Source organism: Trachymyrmex cornetzi, unplaced genomic scaffold (genome assembly GCF_001594075.2).
Source record: "Trachymyrmex cornetzi isolate Tcor2-1 unplaced genomic scaffold, Tcor1.1 scaffold15, whole genome shotgun sequence".
NCBI classification, from domain to species: Eukaryota; Metazoa; Arthropoda; class Insecta; order Hymenoptera; family Formicidae; genus Trachymyrmex; species Trachymyrmex cornetzi.
Window position 1 is genome coordinate 1,412,823 of NW_017296091.1, and position 22,835 is coordinate 1,435,657.

Consider the following 22,835-nt stretch of genomic DNA (forward strand, 5'->3'; position numbering starts at 1 on the left):
CCGTGTCGTGCCGTGTCGGTGCCGCGCGCTGCGCCGAGTCGCGCCGAGCCGGACGATATACGGTCGCCAAGGAGAGCGAGATCGTCCCAAGGATCCCGGCGACGACGACAACTACAACGACGACGAGTGCGACCACGCGCCTATACGGCCGGGTTCCGTTGACGGTGGATCGAGTCAGCGCCCCCCCGAGGAGACAGCCCTTGTGCGCTTCCCCCTTATTACTCAGGTAGCCCTCATCTCGCGTCCTCACCTCGTCGTGTTTTACGACCCTGCGAAACGCAGCGACGACAAGAACGACGACGATGACGACGGAGACGGCGGCGGCGAGCGTCTCCTTGCGTCTCCTACCTCGTCGCTTCCCTTCCCTTTCCCGGATGACGTCCTCACGGGAGAGACGGTAACTCCGTCATCGTCGTCGTCAGTTGTATACAGTGTATATCGATCTGAAACCTGTCATTGAGACACGCTGGAATAGGCGAGATCTCGCGGACAGAGGGTTCATTCGCTTCCATTCGCACCCTTCTACGCACTCAGCCCGTCTCCCAGTCCCCCTTGCTACCCCGAAGTCGGGTTACTGGTTCCCATGCGTGGAGATACGACCGACGTGGTGCTCTAAGCTCTTGTCTTCCACCCCCCCCCTCCCCTCCCCTCTTCCCTCCGACGCTGGGATCGCGTGCTCCTCTTCACGTGCGGCGCAAAAAAAAAAAGCGGCGTATAATGCCCATTTCTAGTGCAGTTTAGTTTAATCTCGATTTAATTAATTCTATATCTTTTTCTAATTCTGAGAATTAGGTGTTAAAGTTGAACTGATGAAAGAGCTGAGATTAAAGTTAATCCACATTAACAGAAACGGGCACAATGCGATTTAAAGGGAAAGGACATGCCAGATCGCGCACGGAACTTTCGCACGCTTTCATCAGAGACGTCTTTCTTTAGTTGCACTTTCCATCAGTTTTTGCTCTCTCCCTCTCTTCCTCTTTTCCGAGTGCCAAGGGAGAGAGTCTACTTGTCCCGTTTCAGAATGCGGAAAGTGTAACGTGATACACTGACGTCCATTTCTACTAATGTAGATTGGCTTTTAACTTCGGTTTAATTTACCCTTTTTCTAATTTTTTGAGCTGAAGAGAGGAGGTGAAAAAAGTGAGTTAAACCGAGATTAAAAGGTTTGGTGAAACATGAACGTGGGACGAGCAAATCTATTAGATTCGTTCGTCCTAATTGCACTCTCCTGCACCTCGCTCGTTTTCTCTCTCGCTTCCGCCAGACGTCGAGTGTACGTCAACTCCGTACTCGAAATCTGCGAAGAGTGTGGGAAAAAGTACAGGTAGAACGAGAGCCGGCTAACGCACGCGGACGTATTCCGCAACTACGGAAAAACGGAGTTCCTATTTCGACGTGACGAGTAAAGAGCGGAACGTGGTAATCCGCTGTAATCTAGAAGGGAACAGAACATCGAGAATATTTGGCGTGCCGTGTTTGATTTCTCGGAAGTGAAAATTGTGAAGAATTTCGTTGATCGCGGTTTATTTGTTGCTATCGATTGGGAAAGAACTGACTTATTCGATGGACATCTGGTTTTCTCACAATTGTACCCATTGTCGATGCCTATTGATGCAATTAGCATGAGACCGAGCTATTGTGAATAGCTCTTTCAGCGTAATGTATGATTCATAGATGTATTTTAAGAGATACATTACAGCGGAGCATAAATCTAAGACGGTATACTAAAGTAATTGTTACAGATTATGAAAGATAATTGATAAGAGAACTCTCTAAATTTGTGCACAAATCTGAGACAATGTGCTAAAATAATTGCTATGAATTAGAAAAGAGTAATTAATAAGTGAACTCTTTAAATTTGTACGTAAAAGTACTTGAGATTTAATACTAAAAGTACTTGAGATTTAATACTAAAAGTACTTGAGATTTAATACTAAAGTAATTACTAATTACTAGATTATGTGAAGACTATTGAGACTACAATGCTCGTTTCTATTGATGTAAATTTAATCTATTCTATTAATGTAAGTTTAATCTCGGTTCAATTTACTCTTTTTTCTAATTCTTGGAACAGATAAAGATATGAAGAGTTATTTGAATCGAAATTAAAATTAAACTGCATTGGTAAAAATGGGCATAAGAGAACTTTTTAAATTTATGTATACGTCTAAAACGATGTACTAAAGTAGTTGTTACGGATTATAAAAGCTAATTCGTAAGGAAACTTTCTAGATGTGTACATAAATCTGAGATGTACTAAAATAATTGCTACGGATTATGAAAGACGATTGACAAGAGAATCTCTCTAAATTTATGTAAACCTGGGATTTTATACTAAAGTAATTGCAAATTTTAAATAAGACTGTTTATAAGAGAGCTCTCTAAATTTGTAATAAGAAAATTTTCTAAAATTATGACTCTAAATTGTAAATGTCAGACGATGTATGAGTAGTTAATGCGAATTTTGAAAGATGATTTACAAAGGAACTCTCTAAACGTATGCGTGAGTCTAAACGGTGTACCAAAGTAGTTGTTGGAGATTATGAAGGATAATTGATAAAGAAACTTTCTAAATTTATACGTAAATCTGAGACTGCACTAAAATAGCTGTTAGAGATTATGAAAGATGATTGATAAAGGAACTCTCTAAATGTATGCATAGGTCTGAAACGCATTAAAGTCGTTACAGATTATTGAAGATATGAAGGATAATTGATACAGAAACTTTCTAAATTTATGCGTAAATCTGAGACTGTGTTTACTACACATTAAATAAAACTATTGACAAGAGAAATACTAGAATAGTTGCTATAGATTATGAAAGATGATTGATAGAGAAACTTTCTCTTGTACGTAAATTTGAAACGATGTCTAAAGTTGTTATAGATTATGAAAAATAATTGAAAACTTTTAAAAATTATGTGTAAATCTGAGACTGTATGTATTAAAATAGTTGCTATAGATTGTAAAGGACAATTGATATGGGAACTCTCTAAATGTGTACGTTTTCTCTCTTTTTTTTTTCAGATACACAGTGCCATTCCAAAGAACCATTGCTCACAGCTGTGCTAAACTATAAACGCTATGCTTAACGATAGATAGTGTTTAAGGGTTTTCAAGCTCTGTGTTATTTATATTTAATAACGTAACACTATTAATCGCGTTTCTCTACCGTAAAAGCTTCACGATAGAGTAGAGATAATCGTACGGATGAGAAGTCCGGAGGGAATCAGTCGCACGTAGATGTTTGTACATAAAGCCCAAGATTCATCTTTGCGAGTAAGCGAATTGTGATTCAAATCGTTTAGAGATGTTACCAAAGGGAGATTGAACCAATTTTCTACGCAAAACTCTAGACTTGAAGGGTAGAATATGACCAAAGGTATAAAGACAAATCTGTATTGGTAGCAAACTTTTTCGATGGCATTTCGCTATGTCTTGAGTAACGCTATTTAAAAAGAAGGGAAAAGTTTATTTTGACATTTGCTACGAGCGATATTATCGCGTGCTAAACATGGCGAGAAAAAGTGACAATGCAAAGAGCATCAACGTCGCGGTGGTCGGGCTCTCCGGCACGGAGAAGGACAAGGGACAGGTCGGCGTCGGCAAGTCGTGTCTATGTAATCGCTTTATGCGTTCCATGAGCGATGACTACAACGTCGAACATATTTCAGTGTTGTCGCAGGTATTTACATCTATACATCTCATTTCGTAATCGATTACGGAGATTTTAAATAGAAGGAATTATCGACACACATAACACATTACTAGTATATGAATTTCTTTAGCTCTGTACAGATTTGCAAAATTTTTTTACATAGTTAAAATACGGAACGATCAATTGTTTAGCGTGTGTATTTTAGTTATGTAAAAAGATTTACAATTCTATTCAATAATCAATTTAGAGAAATTTATATATCTACAATGTATCGATAATTCCTTTAGTTTAAGGTTCTTACGTTTCGATGATCAAACATTTTATTGCAGTCTGACTTCAGCGGACGTGTGGTAAACAATGATCACTTCTTGTACTGGGGTGAGGTGATGAAAATGGCAGAGGACGGGACGGAGTTTCAGTTTCAAGTTATAGAGCACACGGAATTTATAGACGATGCGTCGTTTCAGCCGTTTAAAGGCGGCAAAATGGAACCATATGCGAAGAGATGCGCCGCTACGAAGATTACAAGCGCGGAGAAGCTCATGTATATCTGTAAAAATCAGCTGGGCATAGAGAAAGAATACGAACAGAAAGTTCTACCTGACGGTAAATTGAACATTGACGGATTTTTGTGCGTGTTTGATGTGAGCCTCGTGCCGAATAGGGCAATAGAGAAGCAGGTTGAGCTTGTGGCGAATATCTTGAACAATTTGATGAAGACGAAAAAGTCGATAGTGCTGGTAACGACCAAGAACGACGATGCGAATGAGCAGTTTGTCAAAGAGGCCGAGAAATTAATAATGCGCAAAGAATACAAGGGATCGATTTTAATCATCGAAACCTCGGCGCACGAGAACATTAACGTGGATTTGGCGTTCATGATTCTGGCGCAGTTAATTGACAAGACGAAAATGCGCAGTAAAGTGATACCATTCGCGGAGGCAGCCAGATCTAGGAAGGAACTCTTGGATGCATCGACGGAATCGTTACAAAGATTGATCCGGATACATGTAACCGATTATCGCGCCTTGTGGTCGCAGGCATCGAAGAAATTAGCGCAACTCAAAGAATTCTCCACCTTTGTAGAGTTATTCGGTATCGAAGCGACGCAGAGATTATTCAGAAGGCATATTAAGAAGTTGAAAGACGAACAGATAGCGAAAAAAATACAGGGCTACTTAGATATGTTACCGGATATACTTCATGAAATTTGTCCAGATATATCGAATTTAATTAATGAGTAAGTTGATAATGCAAATGATAGATTTTTCTTACAAAATCTCTTGCGAATTGATAACTGAGATGTCGTTTTGCAGAGAATGGTCGGCGGTGCAACAATACATAAAGACGCATCCTGATTTTGATCAATATTTCTATGAATGTCCCGAGGATATACCGTGGATTGATTGTGATTTTGGAGAAAACAACGGCACGAAAATTCCATATGACGTGCTGGAGACTCCCGAAGCGGAAACAGTATTTAAAAATCATATAAATGCTTTACAGCAAGAGCAACGGCGATTAGAGTAAGTTATTTTCACAAAACCGAAGCCAGTCACTTTAACAAATAAATATTGTAGAAACGAGTCCACATGTTCTATATAGAACTGATAAATAAATAATTAATAATTAATTTATCATTTCATTTAATAGTCTAGAAATATTCTAATAATATTCATATGCAATTTACTAATGCTTTGCTTTATTCTGGGTGGCGTTTCTTTGTGCAGACTTCCGAAAAGGTAATTTCTGCTTTTTTTACTTGCTTTTTTGTTGACGATATACTATATGTATTTGAGTCGGAAATATTCTGTGATATTTACAGTGCTAACATTTGTGTAACAGTGTGGGTTTATATATTATGTAGAACGGTAGATTTTCAAGGTATTTGTGGTTGGAAATCAATATTTGTCTCAGCCAATAAGTCAATTTACTTATAGTGCATGAATTACAAAGATAATTCAAGAAAATTAAAATCAAATAAAATATCTTTATTACATTTATATATATATATATATATGTATATACATATATTGCAGTGAATTATTAATTTCTATCGTAAATATATATATAATAAGCTTTTGTAATAATAAAATAAGAACAATAGTAAAGCACACTTTAACATGTTATAGTCATTTAATGTTACGTTCGTGACATGTTCAATTATTATTTTGAAAAATTCTTTTTTGTCAATTATAATTAATTTCCATTAGGTGGAAGAAACAATTTAAACAATTGTTGGAGGAAACTGGTTATGTTACGCCTGGAAAACACTTATCTGAAGTTAGAGTTTTATTTATGGGTAGGGAATGCTTTGAGGAGCTTTCTCATCACGATTGTCAAGAAATTTATGATCAGCATCAAAAAGAAATTATTGAAAAAGCAAAACACAATTTTCAAGTAAGACATTTAGAATAAATATATTATTGTATTATATGTTGCATACAGAATACCTGCAATCAGTACTATAATATGTTACAGGAATTATTGTTGGAACATGCTGATCTATTTTATCATTTCAAGAGTATAGCTCCATCGGGAACTATTACACAAGATGATATAAAAGAAATCACAGACGCATTATTGGATGATTTTAGGTACGTCATGTACTAGAGAGAGATATATTATATTTTTAAATAAATTTTTCTTCTAATTCTGCATTATACAGGACAAATTTTTTTGTATAAATCAACTTAAATTTTTATGCTTCTAGATACAAAGCATTAGATAGATTAGATCAAGATAGAAAGTTAATGTTGTTTCAACATTTGGGATTTGTACATTGTCCTATAAGGGAGCATTGTCCTGCATATCCAAATTGCATGGACGCACTTATAGAAAGAATACTCGGAACGAAAGCACACAGGTGAAGAAGTTAATATTTCGTCATGCATGATTATATAGTATGGAATTATTTTATAACACAACTCTGAAAACGTTCTAACAGACCTTCCTCATGGAATCACAGTAGTCAGTGGCAGTTAACGTCGGACAACAATCAGTTAAATTTAGTTATACTTGGAAGTAACGGGCTAAGCGAAGAGTTTGCTCGCGAAATAAGGGCACAAACAGATGATGACGAAGTGGAAATAGATTGTCAACTCTACACTCTCGGATATCGCATCATAGACGGCGATGTCGGACTACCGCATAATTCCTTCACTACCTCCGATTTTATGCCGCATGGTAAATATCCTCCTGATTGCATCTCTGTACGTTGCAAAAATATTATCTACATGGATATGCCTTTCTCGTTCTAGGATCTTTTTGTATCTATTCGAATGAAGATTCATTCGAATACATTCGATCTTCTTTAGAGAAAACCTTGTTATCAAATCTAGAGCAAGAGGATAGACTACCATTTCAAGGATTGCCCATTGTAATAATGTTTATACCAGAAGCTAGTATTGATGAAATGGAGGCCATGAAGCTCAGAGAAGAGGGGCAAAATCTCGCCGACAGGTATATTAATCCTTAGTACACAATAATTTTCTCATTCTTTACTACATATAATAAGTTGTTTGTGTTTGGATTAATTTTTATCTCTTTTAAGTATACAAAAATGATTAAGTAATTCTTACATATATTTTAATGTAAATTAAAAAAAGAAAAAGATAGAGACTACTAGTCAGGTGCTTTTAATATTTCAAAGAAAAGAAACGTGCAGGACACGACTCAATACTCAATTAATTATATTAATCACACAAATTAAAATTTGTCGAACGTGTAATAATCTTATCGATTTCATAGTTTGCAGTGTCCGTTTATCGATGTCTGCATAGACGATCTGGAGCAGGAGAAGCACAAAAGGTTTCCGACTTCATTAGTAAAGGACGCTTTGCAACAACTTATACAATCTATAAACCACAGAGCTGGTTTTTTAAATATATATCAAAGCGTCATTGAATGTTTGGAGCCTGATATTAGGTAGACTATTAATCGTAATGTTTGCATTTAATCAGTTAATTTATATAGGCGAATATATTTTATCTAACGTTTCATTTCAGAATAATAATGTGTATGTTCTGCGGCGATCCTTATTCAGTTGAGAACGTTCTCGGCCCTTTACTCAATCATCAATGCTGTTTTCTCAGCGGAGATAGATCTATAGTTTTGGAAACGTTTTTGGGAGAATGTAAACGTCGAGTTGAAGTCATTATCTCGAGTTTTCACGGAGCCAATGCATTTAGAGATGAATTAGTACATGGTTTTATACTCGTCTACTCCACAAAGAGGAAAGCCTCTCTCGCGACTCTAAAGTATGTACTTGTAACACGCCGTTTACGCATCTAAAAAAATTAATATTTTATTTTGTAGACATTTTTTTATTACATATATTCTTTTGTTTTATAGTGCTTTTTCCACCAATATACCAAATTTGCCGATACAAATAATGGCTGTGACTGATACTGGCGGTGCGAATGCTTTCTTCAGTAATGACTTAAGTCATCTACTTATCACAGAGGGAAACGCAATAGCGGATAAATTGGAGGCGCATTTCATGACATCCGCATCCAGTTGTCAACAAAAAAGTAAGAAACTCCAGTTTTTATTTTTCCAGTATTTGACAAACTCATTTCCTAACGCATCATTTTGTAATGTACAGCCGCGTTTTACACGCCCTTCTTCAAAGTGGTATGGGAGAAGAAACCAGAGATCGAGCAGGCGTTTAACATGGAGGAGCCAGGGAATTTGAATGACAGCGGAGAAGGCACCCTAGAATATTCGGCTTTGCATCCAATGCCGCCACCGCGACATGAGAGCTATCACCTTCAAACACCGGATGACGGGTAACTATTCTAGAAGCGGTTTACTATCTCTAGCAAACCGAGCGTACAGCTCTATTAACATCCAAATATATTTGTGACCCCAAGTCTAATGTCAAGCAGTATGTCTGTAACTTTTAGAAGCGGTTCCGAGTCGTACGAACAATTGACGCCCGACGGTGATCTAGGTGATACCGGTTTGACCGAACAATTCGCCGATCACAGAGCTACTCCAAGCGACGACAGTGACATTTACAGTCAGGTTGATTTCTATCGGGAAGAGAGGGAGAGAGATTTAATGAAAAATGAAGATATCACAAATAAACTGTCTGGTCAGTAACAGACGAAAGCAACTTATATCGTGCAATGTCACAATGCGATTCTTCAAAATTTGTCGAATTATAAATTTGTTTTTTATATAGGTTGGGTAAAGGACACGTTCATGCACCAAGACGGAGTTACTAACAGTTACTCGCACAGAGCTTTTACGACAGGTCGACGATATATCTCCCAGGCTAAGCCACGGCCGAAAGGCAACAGTCAGACCTTGAAACAACCCGGGAAAATTAATCTAAAGGACTTTTCCAATGTAACGGACGTTATAGCCAGGATGACGATCGGTGAGAAAGACGAGCACGGTCCGAAATTGACAATGGGTCATGCTCCTCTCGCCACTCCGGAACTCGTAGATCTCGGTTCTGAATACGCGCAGGTGAAGGACGTTGTTCCGAACATGTATTCTGCCTACGATGGCGATTATATGTACGCCTTGGTGCAAGATTCTATCGGCAACAATAAGTCCAAGTTGCGTCACCGACGCGAAAAGGGACAGCCATGTAAGATCTTGTCTTCTTATGTTAGAAATCTTTTGAATGCTAAATTTATGTACAATTATTCATAATAATTATGAATAATTGTACGTAACAAACACAATTATGAATAATTGTACATAACATATACAAACACACAGCATACAGCGATTCTGACTCGGAGTGGAGTTCCTTGGAGAGACAAAGAGCGACGGACATCTTGAGCAAGGGGAATAAAAAGCCTTCGTCGCACAAACGAATACGCAAGAAACGCACTGCGATACCAGTCGCGACGCCAAAAGTGCCATCATTAGCCAGTATGGGTAGCGGGGATGTCGGCCTCAATTATAACATGAAAGACGAGAAGAATTGGCGTGTTGATCCCGCAGAGAGAGGTAAAATTTTCTCTTCTTTCATCGTTTTTTTTTTAAGTATGTACAATTATAAATTCCTACATCTTGTGAATAGTGATATTTAGCGAAATGTCTCTATCTTTTCAGTATCTAGTGAAACACCCGATACTTCCGAATCAAGTGATCCGGAACATACTTCGAGGTCCAGATCGAAACAATATAAATACGCAGCAGTTAGTCTGCGGAAAAGATTTTCCGGAAATTCTCTGCAACAGCAATACTTACAACATCCATTTAATATGAAACATATGGCACAAGAGTTGTACAGCGCCTCTTGTAAGTAACGTGGTGAATTTTAATTTGATAAGGATGTTTATTGTTATAAAAGAGACTTATAAAATATTTTGTTATGATTGATATAATTTATATAATTGTATAATTTATAATAAAATATAATCAGTGCAGAGAGAATTTTCTAATATAATTTGAATTAATTATTTAATACAATCTAAAGTTTCTAATTTAATGACAATCTGTACCTGTATGTAAAAATCATATTACATTTTTGCTTAAATCGAAGCTTCTTAATTAAGTTCTGATTCTTTTTTTTTATTGTTATTGTTTTCTGTTAAGTTGCAGTGTTTATGCTTTCGTTAACTTGCATGAAACTTATTATTTTAGCCAAGCACAGAGGTGAAAATGCATTTCCAGATGATGAATCAAGTCTAGACGTTTCCTCACCACGTGAAATTAATTCTCCCAGTGTAAGTTTGTAGCATATATAACATAAATCGATATTGCAGAATGCGCATGTAATTAACTTGCATTGCTTGGTTTTTAGTTTGGTATATTGAATAAGTCAAAGGACAGCGACAAGTTAACTAGAAAGAAAGACAAACAAAAAGCAAAGGAGGACGAAAAGTTAGAGAAAAGAAGGCAAAAAGAGGAGAAACTTAAGAAGCATGCGGAGAAGGAGAAAGAGAGAGAAAAGAAGAAACAGGAGAAGATAAAACAGACCAAAGGCCCGGGGGGAACACCGATCTCGAGTCAATCACAGCAACCTTTGATTGAGGACTTTGCGCAGAGCGAAACGAATCGGATACCTTTGTTCCTCGAGAAGTGTGTTCGATTTATCGAAGACGAGGGATTGGATTCGGAAGGGATATATAGGGTGCCCGGTAATCGTGCACACGTGGAATTACTTTTCCAAAAGTTCGAAGAAGGTATATTATTTGTTAAAAATTTTATCTTATTTATATTTTCTATTTTATTTATTTTTTCCCTTAAATCAAATTTATGCTCTGTTTTGTATAATGAATAACATGAATCTATCATTTTTTCTAACTTATAGATGGTAATGTCGACATACATTCTTTGGATATTCCTGTAAATGCTGTCGCTACAGCTCTGAAAGACTTCTTTTCCAAGAGATTACCACCGCTTATTGATAAAGAACGCATGAGCGAGTTGGAAGATATATCGGGTAAGTTTAATTTTGGTTCTAAAAATTTAAAAATGATTTTAATTGTTTTTAAAAGTTCTTAGATGTCCATTATATCATTAAATTTTCATTACAATTATTTTAACAAAAATCAAAGTATTTTTAAGCACATATTATGCTAATATATCAGGTGCACGAGGTATTAGCAAACCTATGTCGGCGACTTGCATGAACATGGAAGGTTAGTACTTTTATTTTATAGATAATAGTCGTGTGACTCAAATTAAGATTAAATCTCAAAATTTGGAATGATTGCAGACCGAAGTGGGAGACTGTTAGCTTTGCGTATGATGCTCAACAAGTTAAATCCAGTAAACTTTGACGTTCTTAAATTTATCTTCCAGCACTTCGTGAAGTAAGTGAATATTATAAAGATATAATTGTGAAGATAAATCTTTCACACACACATAAACATATTCTAATCATGCCTTTCTTTATCTCTATAATTTATATTTATACTATAACTTAAATTTATACGTCTTCAGAGTTGCGGAGAATTGTAAACTTAATAGTATGGACAGTAAGAACTTAGCGATTTGCTGGTGGCCTACGTTACTACCGATCGAGTTCAACGATCTCGGCAGATTTGAAGCAATGAGGCCGTACCTGGAAGACGTAGTCCAGACGATGATCGATCAGTATCCCTTCCTGTTCTGTGGTGAGGATGCTGTTGTGATGGTGTAGTGACGAAACGCGTTACTTAACTGTGCAGTGCATAGTTCTCAGCGTCCATACGAGACTGCGGTCCTTGTGGACAACGGTAATAGAAGCGGTGCATCCAGCCGAGACCTCGCAATAGCGCGCCTGCCTCGTGAAATAACCCAATATTTCTTTTATACGTTGTCGACAGTTGCGATACAGGCGTAAACGATTGGTCTCAAAATATAGTTTGTTAGTTATTAATATTAAACTTCGCTTTAGCACTCGTAATACAACTAATACAAGTCCCACGTAGATGCAACGTGGACGAACAAAATCTATTTAAGTTTAGTCATTCGCATTCGTTCATTTCCGGAATGTGCGACAAGCAAGATTTTTCCTTGTGGAATCAATCGATTGATGGTCCTAAGATGATGGTTATTCGCGTGCGCGGATCAGATAATACAAGAATATTAAGAGTCAATCCATGTGTCATAACAGTATGCATGTATCATGTTGGATGTATCCAGAGCGATGTATTTATTGATATTGTATTAGGGATGTACGACTCGATATTTGATAATAGCGATTAGCTCTTTATGTAGTTATTAAGAAAGTAAGATCGATGTTGCTTTTTTTATTCGCTTTTTTTGCTCCGTCTTTCCGTTCTCTTTTTTCGTGTCTTCTTGTCCACATTGCCAAGAACGAAAGTGCTGAGCGCAAAGTAACGACATTAATGTACTCTCGTTAAAGAGACTGTTATTAGTATTTAAAGGAGGGATTTAAATGTGTCGAGCCCACATTTATGAAAGATACGAAGCGTATATAAAACGAGATTTATCGTCGAATATATATTACATAGCAACGATATCAAAAATGCCAGAATTTTTAGCGTGTTTCCTTTTTAGCCAATGCACAAATCGCCTCTCGAGTGTATTTACTTTTGCATTTCTATCAATGTCGATTATCTCGTGCAAGAATTTTTTAACAGTTTTTATCCGCGTATCAGGGCTGAGCGAACTCAAACGACGATACAATCCGTATATTCATTCCGTCTAAAAAAAAAATGGTAAAGTAAAAACGAAAAAAAGAAACACGAAAAGCGTTACAAGTAATTGCACAATATCTTGACAAACAGCGATAACATGCGTATGCGAAAGCAGGATAAAAAAAGGAGAAGCATTTCGTACACGCAGCTCACACAGACACACATAAAAGTGGAATCGAAATAACTTAAGAAATATTTAGAGCTACGAACAATACTAAGGTTTCTTAAAGCGGATATGTACATAGAATTTTAACGATTTAATATACATACAAAGTTTGTAAGACAAGACATTAAATTCATAGACTTTTTTTCGAGTGTAAAAGAAGTCCGTTTTGTGCAAGAAGCAGACGTTTCTTCGTTCGTATCTTTGCAAAAAAAAAACGCAGAAAGTATTTATTAGCACGCTACTATCGCGCATAAGGGATTCAGGACCGACGATTCAGTTAAATGAAAGAGAACTACCGTCTAACTTTTTATATTTAATCGGCCGTGCACACGTTAATTTATTTTTTTCGCTGTTCGCTTTGAATTCACACGAATCCGCGGATCCAGCGGGTCATTTTCGTAGGTGTGCCATAACTTAAACTCGATGTTAACGAACGTAACGACAGATGTATGCCTTTTGGCGGCTCAACATTCGAAAGTAAGCGTGTCGTTTAATAGTCGACCGCAAGCGTTCGCGATCGCAGTGTATTGCCAAGAGATACTTAAATGTCGCCTCTGAATGTTGGAGCCATTATGAATAAAAGAAAAAAGGAACAGAGAGTACACACGCGTGCGCACATAACACACACACATACACATACACTTTTGTAACCCGAAGATTAATCGCAAACATTCCTGTAAGGAACGTCGATGTTACTTTATAGTCTCGTGAGAGACGCGTTTCAATCGAATCGAGTTCGTAAAATTTATGAGAGAAATCTCGAGAGTCTCGCAAGAGAAAGAGATAAGAAAAGAGAGATCTCTTTATATCGATACGGACCCTCGTGGGAAACGTGCGTCTCGCGAACTCAGCCGCTCTGTATTTGTAAGGAAATCGTTGTAACGATATTTCTATAATCGACGCGTCGCGAGGACGCGCGCGCGACGGGAGGAAGAAAGAAGGAACGGATCGTACATTCCCCATTTAGTCGTAAAAAAAAAAACAGATTTTATACATTCGTACGTACGTAATTGTATAATGTTTCTTAAAATAAGTAGGGAAAGACGTCGATGTTTCACGTGTAGGATTTCGAAAGACGTCGAAAGACGTCGCGCCGAAAAAAAAACGTCAATGACGCGAAAACCTACTCACGTCGACGACGACGATGAGCGAAATGGCGCATGTCGGAGTAGGAACGCTCGCTTGGGAGATTTCGATACTAAGAGTTATCTTTATCTATTCTACATGTTATCTATTTTACGTGTGTCGAATAGATAATTGAGTTAGAGCACTTAGGAAATTTTTCCCATGAATTAGATCGATTTGCACCAACTATTTCATTGTTTAAAATGTTTAAATCGTTTAAAGAATTAGACCAACTACTTGAAGAAATAAAGATTATTTTTTTAGAAAACTGATCAAATTAAAGGAAAAGTAAATAAATAATATTCGTAAAGGACTCTTAATAATAATAAAAATTAAATATGAAAACAAGGCATGTAAGAGTCAATACCAATGCACAATATTAAAAAATAATCAATTTTTATACTTTGATTGTCTATTATTGAAAAATATAATTTAATGGAATTGGACTCTGTGATTTTACATTATGACTAATATTAATTATTATTTGCTATGACACTGACTGACAAGAAGATTATGAATATTTTATCTTCGAGTTTATAAATTGTTGACATATAATGAACATCAAGAAATTCTGTTCAATTGGCCATCCAACCTTTTGTCAAGCAATTTCGATACCTTTGGTTTATGTTCATTCGTTGACGTGGTTTACTATTGAATTTTATTCAGCGTTTTCGAAGTAGTGTAATAATTTTATATTTTACATATATCTGAAGAGGGTCTAATATAAAGACCGAAACATGTAATATTTTGCAATGGAATTTATGTAATGTTATTTAATGTAATGTAATAGAATTTTGATTATTTTTTAATATTGTGCGTTGGTATTGACTCTTACATGCCTTGTTTTCATATTTAATTTTTAAGGGAAAAGAATAGAAGACTGAATAAAATCGAACAAATCACTGTACAAATAATTCATTTTTTTATCTTGCATAACCATTTTTTTTACATTTACTTAGAAAACTCTTTGAAACAAGTTATAAGAATATGAAAAAAGATATTTTTCATTGGAAGTATATCTTTATATTTTTATTAATACAAAAGTAATAAATAATTTTTAATTATTTTTAGCATAATAAAATTAATAAAATTATATTTATAATATTCATTTTTATGTTCTTCCAGCTTGCCTAAATACTTTTGGGTGCTCGTACACAACATGCTTGTATAAAAATATTTCGTTAATTTCTTGAATTTTGATGAGTTTTGAAGCAAAATTATGTTGAAAATATCTGCTATTTTTTTTAATAAAAAATCGATTGTTTTCCTTCTACACTTATATCTAATCATTTTTTCTTCAAAGTAACTGCATTTTCAATCTACTAAATAGGGTCGCGATATCATGCAAATAAGGTGAAGAGATTTTGTAGGATGCCTTGGTCTAATCCTTTAACAATTGCGTATATCTGTCTTAGCGTCAATAGATTGTCTCCACTTTTCCGCGTTATTAGAACTCCCTTTATATTGAGGTAACACAATCTACGGAAAATGTATTGTAATTTTAATATTGTAATTTTTAAACTAGAATTTTTGTCAATTCGCCGTTGGTGCAACAAATCTACCATGCGTGTTTCGTATAATACTCCTCAAAAGTTTGCGATCATTTCTTATATAACTATCATTTATTCAGAAATTTAGCACAAATTATACGATTATATTGCGACGATCGAAGAGTGCGACAGTGGCTTAACTCATCTTTAAAAAAATCTCATGATTGAAGGAGGAGGAGCAAATGCTATTTTATGAGACATCAATCACAAAAAAATTTCAAGTTGAGAATTGAATTATTTAAGAGATATGAAATTAAAGTTCATGAAAGTATCAGCTTCTATATTATACGTTTGCACGAATTTTTTATGTTAGTCTGACAATTTAATTTACATACGTTTATTAATTCAAACAAACGTTCAATTCTATTTTAAAAACGAATACAATACTCTTTTTTAGACAATCTCTCAGTCGAGTTACTGAGTTATTTCAAGAAATAAATTTCAATAAATAAATTGTTAACGAGCTGGGTCACTGTTGCATCAAATCTTCCAACTGTAGTCGCACCTCGTCGCATTCTCGCATCCACGATGTAACGGTTAAGCAATAGCAAAGAAACGAATGTAGCGATTAAATATTCGAAGAAATGTGTACTCGATGACGAGTACGTGTAGTGATTGCGGGATTACCACGTTCCACGTCCTTCGCACAGCGTCATTTATCATCAACCTCAACATCAACAACAATACTAACGTTAACAACGTCATCAACGTCATCGTCAACGTCGTCGTCATCATCATCACCATCATCATTGTCGTCGTCGTTACCATCATCCCTGGATGCGTATCCATCGAGCGTCTTCTCTCTCGCGAAGCCTAAGAAGGAGGAGAAAAATCACTTTTCTACGATACGTCCGTTAAGATTTCCGCTTGTACTTTCTCGCTGTCCGAGGACGGCCCGACGGCGGCCGGCCTCCCCCGTCGAATATAACAGATCCTTAAATTATCGTAGCCTGTGATAAAGACGTAGGCGAAAATGGACCCCTTGCTTTTTCCCATTTTATTTATGGCATCGACTTGATGTACGAATGTATTATAGTTGTACAGTTGCATCGGGATGATGCGTGTTGTAAACCTCCCTGCTTTCCTTGCGTTTTTACGCTTCTCTCCTTTCTTCTTCTTTTCTCTTTCTTTTCTTATTCGCATCTCTTCCTTTATCGCTCGTCACCATTTTTTGTGAGCTTCACCCGTCCTCGAATGTCTCGTTTGTTGCCCGTAGCCTTGATTAAATACTATGCGAGCACCCCTGAATCTACGGGCGGTGAATCGTGAAGAAATGTAGGAAACGCGCGAGAAGCGGCTCTCAGTTATGTCGGCATCGTTAATTTATTGCATAATAGCGATCGAACTTTCGTTTGACTGATAAAATGAAACGTGGGATCTCAATTTTCCTCGTTCATGGATTGAGAATTATTTATGTGCCGATTTCTTTCAGCATGCTAGTTTAGCCTTTTGCGATATTTTATATACTTCGACATTTCGCATAATAAAACGCAAAACGTATTTATAGCATTATATTTTTGTATTTCTTTTATGAAATAATATATTATTTGCTTTATTCTATCGAATTTTATGGATAATTCCTTTTTCCGGCCTCGTCTCTCTCCCGCGAGACCTACGTTTCTTCATGGGAATGTGAGCCGAACCAACGGTGTGTGAGTGCTTGAAGTATGTGAACTGAGAATTAATACTTGAGATTTGATAACAATAGCGATAGCCTGTTAACCGTGAACTAATAATGAGAGACTCAATGAGAGAAAAAGTTGATAAGTAAAAATAAGTCAATCCCTTTTCTAATCAGTAGGAGAACGATCGAGATTGGATCTACGGTTTTATAAGAATCTTTGATAAATATTGGATTGCGGATAGCTGATAATTAAATAATAATAATAATAATAATAATAATATTTAATAGCCGTTTGTATCGAAGGTGGCTAACGAATATTGACCAAGATAGAATTGCTAATTTCTACCTTCGCTGAAATCTTTTCAAACGCCTTCAGTTTCGCGCACTGAAGATCCTGGCACTTCGGATCTGTTCTCTTTATCTGCGTCTTTTTTTCCCTCCCTTCCCTGTCCCCTTCCCACCCTTTGTCCCCGATATTAACAATATGTATTTATTTGGTTTCTCGCATGTGCAGCTGAAAAGAACAGATCTCCAGCTTCTCGTGATTTGATCTAAATAAAATGCGCGACAAATACACGTGCGAAGCGATGGAGAAGGAGTGCAGCTCGCAGTGCTGCTCGCAAAGTATCGATGCCGAAACTCGCGTCCGAATCGTCTCACCGACGACGCAGAAAAAAATTTAGCCGATTCCTCGATTTCGGAAGACTTATCACAAACGTGATAACCCCCACCCCTTCCCACCCTCGCTCTTTCCCTCACAAATGCGTTTCCACCTTTCCTAAATTACGCGTTTATAAATGTCGTCATTTATATACATGTAACGATTTTTTGTAAATAATCGGTATACATATATAAATATAATTATATATATATAAATAAAAATAAATATATATATATAAATTATATATATATGAAACACGCAACGTGTAAATGGACGAAACCTGTCTTCGTTGTATCAATAGTCTTATATCAGACTTGTATATGAACGGAGGGACTTTTGATTATTAAAAGTTTCCTAGAGTAAAAAAGAAAAAACGGAGTTTTTTTTTACGTGACTTATCGCCATGATATACGTATAATTATAATATATAAGTGCATACATGTCGACATGTAATAATTAAAAAACATTTTTCTTAAGTACAGAAAAATTCTAACATGTTGTAAGCACGAAGTGCATTACTGCGTAATTGACATTTAAGCTGTTATTTCACAATTTCGCGCGAGAAATTTACTGTGTGAAAAAAGTTATGTGATTAATAATAATCTTACTCTTACTCTTTTGTTTATCCATTAGATAAATTACCATATGATTTAGCCGAAGATGGAATAACCAGTCCTAAGAATTAAAAAAAAGATAAATAATGATGTAATAATAAATCTTTTTTCTAAGATAAAGTAATAGTTTTGAAACAAAATTAAAGTTAATACAGTGGTAGAAAGTGGAGACAACTTCATCAACAATGTATTCGAATACATTATCTGACATTATCTTCTGGTCGCCTCGAGGTCGCATCTTATGTTATCAGATAAGTATATACCAACTAAGAATATGTATATACGTATATATATCGAGTAAAACCTTTTCAATTTTATATTCTCAAATTTGTTCGAAAATTCTCTTTTGAAATTATTTAAATTTTCTAAGAATCTCTCTCTCTCTCTCCTTCAGAAGTCAGAATTAAATGTTTTGTCAATCTAATTAAAGAAACTGCAATGTTTTTCGGGACAAGATTTTTATTTCGAATCGAGTGTGACTTATCTTACCTGACTATAATCAGCTAAATAGGCGTTGATCTGTCTAAGAATCGAAATCAAATCTCGATTTGCAAAAACGTAGATTTAAATACTATCAGTCTTGTGATCTGTCAAACTCGTAGGATAAGAAATCGCATAGCGGCATAATTTTTTCCGGACACCGAGTATATCTGCGCACAAGTGATAAACGGACCAATCGGCGCGCAAGCGGCAAGCCATTTAATTGGTACACGAGGCGGCAGGTTAGCCAATCGGCGCGCTAGCGGTACGCCAGCCAATCAGCGCACGACAGCACCGCGCGGACCGCGTCGCGTATCGCCAGCCACGGCACTTCGTGGAAGAGCCACGTCTACGGCGACGGACCACGACGGACGGACGAACGGGTAGGTGGCTGAATACTGACAGACGTTTCTTCCAACCATCAGTGATCACACGTCACACGACCCACTGCCGTGAGGATGTTGCGAAAGTGCCTGTTTGTCCTGCCGTTACTGCTGCTCGGTGCCCTCGCCGACGAGAAGGATGTCCTGGAACTCACCGATGAGACCTTCGAGAGCGAGCTCGAGCGTCACGAGAACACGCTCGTCATGTTTTACGCACCATGGTGAGAGAGACTTCTTCGTCGGATCCGTCTTATCTGACCGCGTTGTATCGACGCCTTTCTCTCGCATTTACGCGTTGTATCGCACGAAACTTCTGCATTCGTAATAAAACGAGATATTCGCGAAGGATAGAGAGAAAAATTGCGGATAGCTGGGATTAGAGAAAAACGAACCATTCGTCATTAATCAAGTGGAAACCGTTTGAAAAACTCTTTATGATGTAATTAATCTGTGTTACGTTGTAATATGGAGTCTTTGTTGATGATAAGATTCGTATCTTCTATCGAGAAATATACTTTTTGCGCGTCTAACTGAGGCGCAAAACGCCGGCATACGGCATTATTCAATTGGCTTTTGATGACGTATCCAAATTTCTATCTCCAAAATCTGACGAATGTCGTGAACAGTTATCTTTATTTGGTATCTTACAATAAAAATATTAAAGCAGCTACTTTTTCACTGTGTGAATTATATATTTTTCTTTTTTATTTATCAATTTTTTGTTCTTTTTTATATTCTTTTTTTTAGTTTTTACATTATTTTGTTCAAAAGGATATAATAAATTAAAAAAGATGTTATTTACCTTAAGATTAAAACTTGTTTTGAACACAGATATAAAAAAAATAGCAAAAAATAGTTCTAATGCTTTTCTTTAGAGATTATAGCTTTATATAAAACAGTAGTTATTGAATATTCGTCCAGAAATAGAGTTTATTATTAAAATTAGTTTGTTATTAATTATTGCATAATTCTTAAGTGGAAGTTAATTATAGAATGTATTATTTTGTTGCCACAGGTGTGGGCATTGTAAACGTCTAAAGCCAGAGTATGCAAAAGCAGCTGAGCTGCTCATAGGTAGCGAGCCACCAATCACGCTTGCCAAGGTCGACTGTACAGAGGCCGGAAAGGAATCTTGCAACAAGTTCTCCGTTAACGGTTATCCGACACTCAAGATCTTTGAGCGTAATGAGCTCAGGTCCGACTATAACGGTCCTAGAGAAGCAGCCGGCATTGTTAAGTACATGAAGGTAACATCTCGTGTCTTTTTATCTATTTATGAAGGTCCAGTACAATTTTTTTACCTGTGATTATTGTTTCAGTCTCAAGTGGGACCGGCATCTCAAGAGTTGACTAGTGAAAAGGCCCACAAGACGTTCCTAGAAACTGACGAAGTCGTCGTGATAGGTTATTTCGAAAAGGATGATTCACCATTGTCTGCGGCACATCATACTGTTTCCAAGAAACTCAGAGAGAAAGTCAAATTCGCTCACACATCAGTGAAGGAAGTTTTGGACAAAGTATCTCACAAGTATGTGTTTTAAGAATTATAGAGATAATTTTTCTGTGTTCGTTTGTACAAAGGAAGTAACTGAGAAATGAAATATATTAACTAAAACATTCCTTTTTTTCAGAAATGCAATTGTTCTTTACCGACCAAAGATACTCCAGAATAAGTTCGAAGATAACAGCATTGTATACAAAGACAGCGACTCTATTAGTGACGTGAACGAATTCGTTACCAAGAACTAGTAAGTTTCACCCTTCTATCGAAACTTTTAGGTAATCTTGGAATCACTTTTTAACATTGACTTTGTTACAGCTATGGTATTGCCGGTGTACGCACTCGCGACAACGCGCAGGACTTTAAGAATCCTCTGGTAATTGCCTACTATAATGTGGATTACGTAAAGAATGCCAAGGGTACGAACTACTGGCGCAACAGGATCCTCAAGGTTGCCAAGGACTTCCCCGCGTACTCCTTCGCTATATCTTCTAAGGATGACTTCCAGCACGAGCTAAACGACTTTGGCATCGACTACGCAAAGGGTGATAAGCCAGTCATTCTAGCACGAGATGATAAGAATCAGAAGTTTGTTCTGAAAGAGGAGTTCTCCATGGACACGTTCGAGGCGTTCCTGAAGGATCTGCAGGCCGGTGCTTTGGAACCGTATCTCAAATCCGAGCCGATCCCAGATAGTAATACGGGTAACGTGAAGGTCGGCGTTGCCAAGAACTTCGACGAAGTCGTCATCAATAACGGCAAAGATACACTAATCGAGTTTTACGCGCCCTGGTGTGGCCACTGTAAGAAACTGGCACCAGTATTTGACGAGTTGGGCGATAAACTGGTGGACGAGGATATTGAGATTGTTAAATTCGACGCCACAGCGAATGACGTGCCAGCGCCATACGAAGTACGCGGTTTCCCGACGCTCTACTGGGCGCCCAAGGATGCTAAGGACAATCCAGTCAGATATGAGGGCGGTCGCGAGCTCGACGACTTCATCAAGTATATTGCCAAGCACTCCACCGACGAGCTCAAGGGCTACGATCGCAAGGGCAAGGCGCTGAAACCTAGAACTGACGAACTATAAGACATTAACTGACGTAAACACACAAAGTTCGTTTTTGCATTTTTGAATGCATCAATCTACGAAGCGATCCGCGAGTTTTTCTCACGTAATACACAAAGCAACTCTAGTACATTCAAGAGCGAGAAAATGTGTATAAACAGAAATAACACTAGTGCAGATATCATGGGTTTTCCGCGAGACGTTTTGCAATAAGTGAAAAATGGATGTTCGAATGGGGGGAGGGAAGGGGGGAGTGTCTCTAGCTATAGGATTGTCTACATATACTAATTGTATACTTTGTAACGATTGTATAATGACGTGATAAAGCGCGCAGAATTGATTTGAAATTTTTTTTCCGCAACATGCTTTCCCAGGATGTTTGGCGAATTATAAAGTTATACAGAAAGCAACACTCCATTCCAATATCGCGTATTTCGACTACTCTAAGTTAAGAGATAATGCAGCGATTTTTGTTTATATATGAGAGCCAAAATAAATTGTTTTATAAGAAAAAAACATCAAGATTTTTCTATTCTTTTTCCTGAAGCCAATTATGAGTATCATTTATGCACATACGAATAGCTGTAGTATCATGTGAAAATAAAAAAAAAAGATACTAACGCAAATAAAATTTTCTCGCTTTCATTAACAGGTGTCATCTAGCAGTAGAGCCGATTATATACGTCATAAGAAATGTTTATTGTTAGTTACAATTTGTTATCATAGCGTTCGTAGGTTAATCATACAGTCTTACATACAAAAGCTTAATTAGTAGTTTTGCAGAAAAAGGGTGTCGAGTCGGTAGAAAGATTTCGGAAGTCAAAATCAATGATCCCTTTTCCTTTTTCCTGATTCATAAAAATCGGATTTAGTATCTCACACACA

General features: G+C 36.9%; 2 protein-coding genes across 6 annotated transcripts; both read left to right on the forward strand.

Annotated features, from left to right (window-relative positions):
- Nucleotides 1-6: 6 nt before the first annotated feature.
- On the forward strand, nt 7-14,293 carry RhoGAPp190 (Rho GTPase-activating protein 190). 5 transcript variants are annotated; one of them, XM_018502805.1, is made up of 24 exons: nt 7-226; nt 3,028-3,685; nt 3,988-4,898; nt 4,975-5,184; nt 5,389-5,400; nt 5,872-6,058; nt 6,140-6,255; nt 6,372-6,524; nt 6,606-6,844; nt 6,919-7,120; nt 7,409-7,585; nt 7,666-7,917; nt 8,012-8,190; nt 8,265-8,448; nt 8,548-8,756; nt 8,847-9,260; nt 9,395-9,628; nt 9,734-9,922; nt 10,268-10,350; nt 10,428-10,809; nt 10,938-11,069; nt 11,218-11,268; nt 11,346-11,442; nt 11,573-11,771. In XM_018502805.1, the coding sequence occupies exons 2-24, from the start codon at nt 3,515-3,517 to the stop codon at nt 11,769-11,771; spliced, it is 4,983 nt and encodes a 1,660-aa protein (XP_018358307.1). In that variant the 5' UTR covers nt 7-226; nt 3,028-3,514. The 5 variants fall into 5 exon arrangements, with proteins under 5 accessions (XP_018358307.1, XP_018358310.1, XP_018358309.1 ...); XM_018502808.1 differs by having other exon boundaries at nt 8,566-8,756; XM_018502807.1 differs by lacking the exon at nt 5,389-5,400.
- Nucleotides 14,294-19,308: 5,015 nt separating this feature from the next.
- Nucleotides 19,309-22,290, forward strand: ERp60 (disulfide-isomerase A3). The gene is made up of 5 exons (XM_018502851.1): nt 19,309-19,598; nt 20,393-20,624; nt 20,697-20,905; nt 21,009-21,125; nt 21,197-22,290. The coding sequence occupies exons 1-5, from the start codon at nt 19,453-19,455 to the stop codon at nt 21,969-21,971; spliced, it is 1,479 nt and encodes a 492-aa protein (XP_018358353.1). The 5' UTR covers nt 19,309-19,452; the 3' UTR covers nt 21,972-22,290.
- Nucleotides 22,291-22,835: the final 545 nt, after the last annotated feature.